The sequence below is a fragment of the Geotrypetes seraphini genome, chromosome 10, assembly GCF_902459505.1.
Source record: "Geotrypetes seraphini chromosome 10, aGeoSer1.1, whole genome shotgun sequence".
NCBI classification, from domain to species: Eukaryota; Metazoa; Chordata; class Amphibia; order Gymnophiona; family Dermophiidae; genus Geotrypetes; species Geotrypetes seraphini.
In genome coordinates this window covers 144,882,386-144,888,441 of record NC_047093.1, presented here as the reverse complement: position 1 = coordinate 144,888,441, position 6,056 = coordinate 144,882,386, and the positions used below count along the sequence as shown (strand labels likewise).

The window sequence follows — 6,056 nt, the reverse complement described above, 5'->3', positions numbered from 1 at the left end:
TAGAGATTAATTTTCAGTGAACACACAGAAAGGTGGGTGTTTTCTACATTTATTTAGCTTGGAAATTACTTCCTCCTCCTGTTTCATTAAAATTTCTGGAATTGTTTCTTGGTGCCAGCAGCCTTTGTCACTTTCAGGACATTAAAACGGACCGTCTTGCTTAGTGGACGGCACTCGCCAACTGTGACGATGTCGCCAATCTGCACATCTCTGAAACGACAAATAAACCAGAGTTTAAAAGCGCTTATAGCCTTCCATCCCTCATAATGACAGGTCTAAGATAATTCTATAGTCACTTCTCCCCTTCCCTCAACCCCCACCTCCCCAGCAGTATGACCCTCCTGCCTGAAACTTCCTCAAACACTAATATTAACACAAGTACTAATTATTAACTTCTCCCAGTGCTGCTCAGTATTTGCCACTTGGCTTTTTCAACAGTTCCCACTGAACACGGGGAGCTCTGAAGACCATCGTGAGTTTAAACATCATTGATACAGCAACGTATTATGATCCGGCACAAACTCTGCAAGAACCACCTTACTCCCTTCATAAAAAAAGCTAAGGCCACACACCTGAAGCAGGGGGAGAGATGCACAGACATGTTCTTGTGGCGTTTCTCAAACCGGTTGTACTTGCGGATGTAATGCAAGTAGTCCCTGCGGATGACAATGGTTCTCTGCATCTTCATCTTGGTCACCACGCCTTAAAAGGAAAGGAAAGGGTAAAAGGTCTCTTCCAAGAAAAACTTCTAACCCAAACCCTGTTTAATAGTGATTAATTGTGCAAGTGTTGAACCCCGCACCGCCACAGATGAGGGTGTAGACACTGAGTAGATCTCTCCACTGATCATCTATTACTTTGGTTAGAATAGACAATCAGTCCCCTCACCATTCTTTATCTCCCACATCATTTAAATACCAAACTTTCATAAATTTCCAATTGTTCAATAAGTTTAATTTCATTTCCATGTTTTTGCATTATTAGCTGCAAGGAAATGCCTGGTTCTCTGATTTTGATATCCTTATAAAACTTGATGGGTGTTTGCAGAATATAAAAGTCCTATGTGATGTAAGCTGATCAACAGTTCAGATATCTATTTGCATGTAAAGTCTGTGTCACATATCTTTGGTATACATATTAACCGACTAGCGACACTGCTCACAAAGTGACTTGAACACACAATGTGCATTTAATCTTGAAGAGCTCGAACAAGTACACATCCTGTCCTATCTCAAATGTATGCCAAGCAATGGCACTAACTAGTGTACATATATCTAGCTATTGGTGCTGCCACTCTGATTAGGTCCCTCTGAGCATTGCATCAGTAAAGCCATTTGGCCTTGTCGTCAAAGTCCTATTAATGGGACTTGGAAGACCATCGTGAGATTAAGCATCATTTGCGGCTCAGAGGTAAATGCATCTATTTTCCAGACTGCAAGAAAAGTTAACAAAGAATGTGCTGCCTTTACCTGAAAGAATGCGGCCTCGGATAGACACATTACCAGTGAATGGGCATTTTTTATCAATATAGGTGCCATCGATAGCCTGAAAGATAGGAGAGCTAGTGTTACACATTGCTTTGCTCTAGACACCTCAGTATAAATGTGGGAAGTGCAGGAAGAAGATACAGAATTTTGTGGGCTACAGGATACTGGGTTAGATGGACCCAGTAAGACTATTCTTATGCTCACCTACTGCAAATTAGCTTAAATTTTCTGTAGAGATGATCATTTCAAGGCATTTATATTCTGCCTATAATTTAAAAATCTCCATTTAGTGAGGATATACCACCACATAACAGGAGATGATGCTTGCAGACACCCAGGAACTAATGTGAAAGTGTGTTCAGGCTCTGCACAGGGTTAGGGCAGCTCAAATGCATAATTTTGTGGGCACAATCTATAAAGTAGTTTTATGCTCAGGGTAACGACATGCAAGGCCCTGGAATGTATGTCCTAGGGCAGGGGTAGGCAATTCCGGTCCTTGAGAGCCACAACCCAGTTGGGTTTTCAAGATTCCTACAATGAATAAGCACAAGATTGATTTGCATACTATGGAAGCAATCCATGCAAATTAATCTCGCGCATATTCATTGTGGAAATCTTGAAAACCTGACTGGGATGTGGCTCTTGAGGACTGGAATTGCCTATCCCTGTCCTAGGGTAATAATGCCAATTTACTATGTAACAATTGAAAGAAAGCACCAAGGGCCTTCAAGTGTGGGACAATGACCTGACACAGGTCGTGTTTCTGTGCTACCTCCTGCATCAGGTCTGTACACTTCAACCACAAGTGGAATAAGAGAATAAAGCCAAGGTGCTAAGACAGGGGTGTCCAATGTCGGTCCTCGAGGGCCGCAGTCCAGTCGGATTTTCAGGAGGTCTATTTGCATGCACTGCTTTCATTGTATGCTAATAGATCTCATGTATATTCATTGGGGAAATCCTGAAAACCCGACTGGATTGCGGCCCTCGAGGACCGACATTGGACACCCCTGTGCTAAGAGAATCTCCTTCATCCAGTCACTTGCAGAAAGTGCACCAAAGAAAACACTGACTTTTGCTATTCAACTGCCCCAAGAGCAAAAAGAAAAGCACAATTCCAGAACTTCAATTGTCAACTCCTAGCAGGGGGAAAGGATCACCCTCTCAATTCCAGAGATGCAGCGCCCCCCCCCCCCCCATATTTGCTGTAAAGGGGAAGAGACTAGATATCCTGCCTTTCTGTGGGTCCTAGCAAGACATTTATACCTAGCACTTCTTTTGCACGGGGGACAAAGGAGGATCAGAGGGGGGGTATTTCACCAGCAAAGTTACTCCTCCACTTCTGCAGTCTAGTGCCTCCTCCCCCCCAATAAAAAGGGACGAGGCAGCTAAAGTCTCCAATACCTAACCCATGACGCCCCCCCCCCCCCCACTTCAGATATGAACCAACACCCTCCCATTGATTCCTGGGGCCTAGTGGAGCCCAACATCACCTCTCCCACCGTAGCTGTTCGCTGTATTTTCTTGAGCAGGTCGCGCTGCCCTCCGCCAATCCCCTGGCGCTCGCGCTCACCACAAGCTCCTCTCCCCGAGTCCTTGCTCGCGCTGCCCTCCGCCAATCAGCCCCGGCCGCCTTCTCACCTCCCCTCGCGCTCATTTCCCACCACCACAAGGTCGCTCGCTCCTTCCTCACTCCCCCAACTCGCTCGCGCTGACCTCCGCCAATCACCTGCGCTCGCGTTCAGTCCCCTCATCACAACCTCGCATTCCTTCCTGGCCTCCTTCGCCGGCCGGCGCTCGCGCTCCTCCCCCTCACCTCGCGCGGCGTCTTGAAGCCCAGGCCGATGTTCTTGTGGTAGCGCGGCAGCTTCTCCTTGCCGCCCTCGCCCAGCAGTACGCGCTTCTTATTCTGGAAGATAGTCGGCTGCTTCTGGTAGGCGCGCTCCGTCTGAGAAAGCGAGAGAGAAAAAACACCATTAAAGGCTAGCTTCCCCGCGCGCGCCGCCTTCTTCTCCCGCACCAGTGCTGGCACCACACCTGGATGTCCGCCATCTTGCCGAGAAAGAGGCTCGTGGTCCTCCACGGGGTCGCCTTCAGCGCTCCGGACGGAAGTGACGTCACACCTCACGCTCCTCCTCGTCCGGGGCGTGGCCGTCTGTAGTTGAGCCCTGCGTTAAGGAACGTTGCAGAGACGAAATTGCTACAAAACTTTGGTAAACAACAATATAACAATTGCACTCGTTCTAAATGAAGACATTTAAATGTGAAATGAACGGTTACCTCTGAATAGCTATGAGAGACAATACCAGATGACAGGTCTTCTTTTTAGAGAACTGTCTAGGTTTTGAAAAGTGTGCATGTGACGTGATGTCATCACAGGCATGTGTGTGTGACATCATCACGTTACATCCACACATGTGCAGAAACCCTCCAGAAGCGGCCCTGAAGAGACAAGGATTGTGTGGGGCTGGGGTGGGGGCCACACATCCTCTTTTTTGAAGATTATTTTTCTATTTCAGCATTTTTATACCACTTATAGCCTAAGTCAGGGGTAGGCAATTCCGGTCCGTGAGAGCCGGAGCCAGGTCAGGTTTTCAGGATATCCACAATAAATATGCATGAGATAGATTTGCATCTCAAGGAGGCAGTGCATGCAAATCCATCTCATACATATTCATTGTAGATATCCTGAAAACCTGACCTGGCTCAGGCTCTCGAGGACTGGAATTGCCTACCCCTGGCCTAAGTGGTTTACACTCAGGTACTCAAGCATTTTTTCCCTCTCTGTAGTAGCGGCAGGCTCAAACTCTTATCTCAGGGTTAGGGAACTCCGGTCCTCGAGAGCCGTATTCCAGTTGGGTTTTCAGGATTTCCCCAATGAATATGCATTGAAAGCAGTGCATACAAATAGATCTCATGCATATTCATTGAGGAAATCCTGAAAACCCAACTGGAATACAGCTCTCGAGGACCGGAGTTCCCTACCCCTGCTCTATCTAATGTAGTGTTTCTCAACTCAGTTCTGGAGTACCCCCTTGGAGTTTTCAGGATATCCACCTTGAATTTGCATAACCTTGATTTGCATACACTGGCTCCATTATATGCAAATGTCTTTCATGCATATTCATTGTGGATATCTTCAAAACCTGACTGGTGAGGAGGTACTTCAGGACCAAGTTGAGAAAAAACTGATCTAATGTACCTGGGGCAATGGGGGATTAAGTGACTTGCCCAGGGTCACAAGGAGCTATAACCACTGCACCACACACTCCTCCAATTAAATCTGGTTACTCTACCTATGTTACTATGACCTATTACAGGGGTGTCAAAGTCCCTCCTCGAGGGCTGCAATCCAGTCGGGTTTTCAGGATTTCCCCAATGAATATGCAAGAGATCTATTTGCATGCACTGCTTTCATTGTATGCTAATATATCTCATGCATATTCATTGAGGAAATCCTGAAAACCTGACTGGATTGCGGCCCTCAAGGAGGGACTTTGACACCCCTGACCTATTAGGTTACCTGATCCCACCCCTGCATCTTGCTAGATTCACCCCTAAACTGACCCCCCCTTGGCACAGCCTCTCCAGCCCCTCACCTAGGCCAAAACAAAGTTGTGTATGGCTCTCCAAGTTTCCCCAGTACCTCCGGTGCTGAGCCTGGGACACTCTGCACATGGGGCACCAGCCCCCTTCCCTGCCACCCCCAGTCTGCCATGCTGATCACAAATGCTAGTGCCCTTCACCATGCTGCCAGCAGTATCAAAAGGTTATTTATCCCTGGACAAGCAGACAGCATATTCTCAACAGTGGGTGACGTCACTGACAGAGCGGACAGCCTCGAAAGCAGACTTGCTTGAAGATCTTTGTAAGAGCTTCCAAGTGCTGTACTGCCTGAGTTAGGGCGCACGTCTCCTGTGAGGAACCTCAGTTCAACATTTTCCGCGGAGCCGAGAAGTCCTTTTCAGCTCTGCAGCCTTCGTTGCCTTCTCTCACCGCAGCTTTTTATTATTTTATTATTAAGTTGCTGTGCTCCCGTTTCCATTTGCTCTTAAAAAAAAAGTTTATTCGGTTTTTTCTTTCCAGTCAGCGGCCTCGTTCGGTACGTCGGACTTTGTTTTTTCTATGTCCCGGCCTCTTACCGGGTTCAAAAAGTATAGCCAGTGCAACAAGACCATTTCAATCACTGATCCCCATAGTCGGTGTATTGTTTGTTTGGGTCCTGAACATTGTTCCGATGCTTGCTTGCATTGTGCTACCCTTCAACTTCGGGCCTTTCGTTGATGCTGTGCCAAGTTTCTCCAACATTTTGGCACTATGGACCAACCGCCTGAGAAGGGCTCGACCTCAGCTTCGGGGACGGCCTCAACATCAAAGTCCTTGACCTCGACGCCAGCTTCTGCCTCCACTAAGGCTTCGATGTCGACATCTTCGGTTTCGAAGGCCTCACTGGAAGCTCCTCTGAAGTCGTCCTCGACGGGTAAGTCTCCTGTCTCTCCTTCAGGTACCATTCTTAAGAAACCTCCAGAGTCTCAGGCATCCCAGGCCATATCTGCGGTCCTGCCAGCCTCT

At 47.5% G+C, this 6,056-nt stretch overlaps 1 protein-coding gene and 2 non-coding genes across 3 annotated transcripts; all 3 read right to left on the bottom strand.

Annotated features, from left to right (window-relative positions):
- Positions 1-33: 33 nt before the first annotated feature.
- RPS11 (ribosomal protein S11) lies at positions 34-3,656 on the bottom strand. The gene is made up of 5 exons (XM_033960778.1): positions 3,522-3,656; positions 3,301-3,432; positions 1,470-1,545; positions 573-702; positions 34-210 (listed from the first exon to the last, which is right to left on the bottom strand). Exons 1-5 carry the CDS (start codon positions 3,534-3,536, stop codon positions 87-89), a joined length of 477 nt encoding a protein of 158 aa, XP_033816669.1. The 5' UTR covers positions 3,537-3,656; the 3' UTR covers positions 34-86.
- LOC117368732 lies at positions 403-494 on the bottom strand. The gene has a single exon (XR_004540983.1). It is a non-coding gene; the product is annotated as a small nucleolar RNA SNORD35 (small nucleolar RNA).
- Positions 1,313-1,402, bottom strand: LOC117368731. The gene has a single exon (XR_004540982.1). It is a non-coding gene; the product is annotated as a small nucleolar RNA SNORD35 (small nucleolar RNA).
- Positions 3,657-6,056: the final 2,400 nt, after the last annotated feature.

Coding starts and splice junctions, on each gene's coding strand:
- RPS11 (XM_033960778.1), bottom strand. Junction 1,546..3,300: donor GCTTCAAGACGCCGCGCGAG/GTGAGGGGGAGG, acceptor CCTATCTTTCAG/GCTATCGATGGCACCTATAT. Junction 703..1,469: donor CCGAGGCCGCATTCTTTCAG/GTAAAGGCAGCA, acceptor TTTCCTTTTAAG/GCGTGGTGACCAAGATGAAG.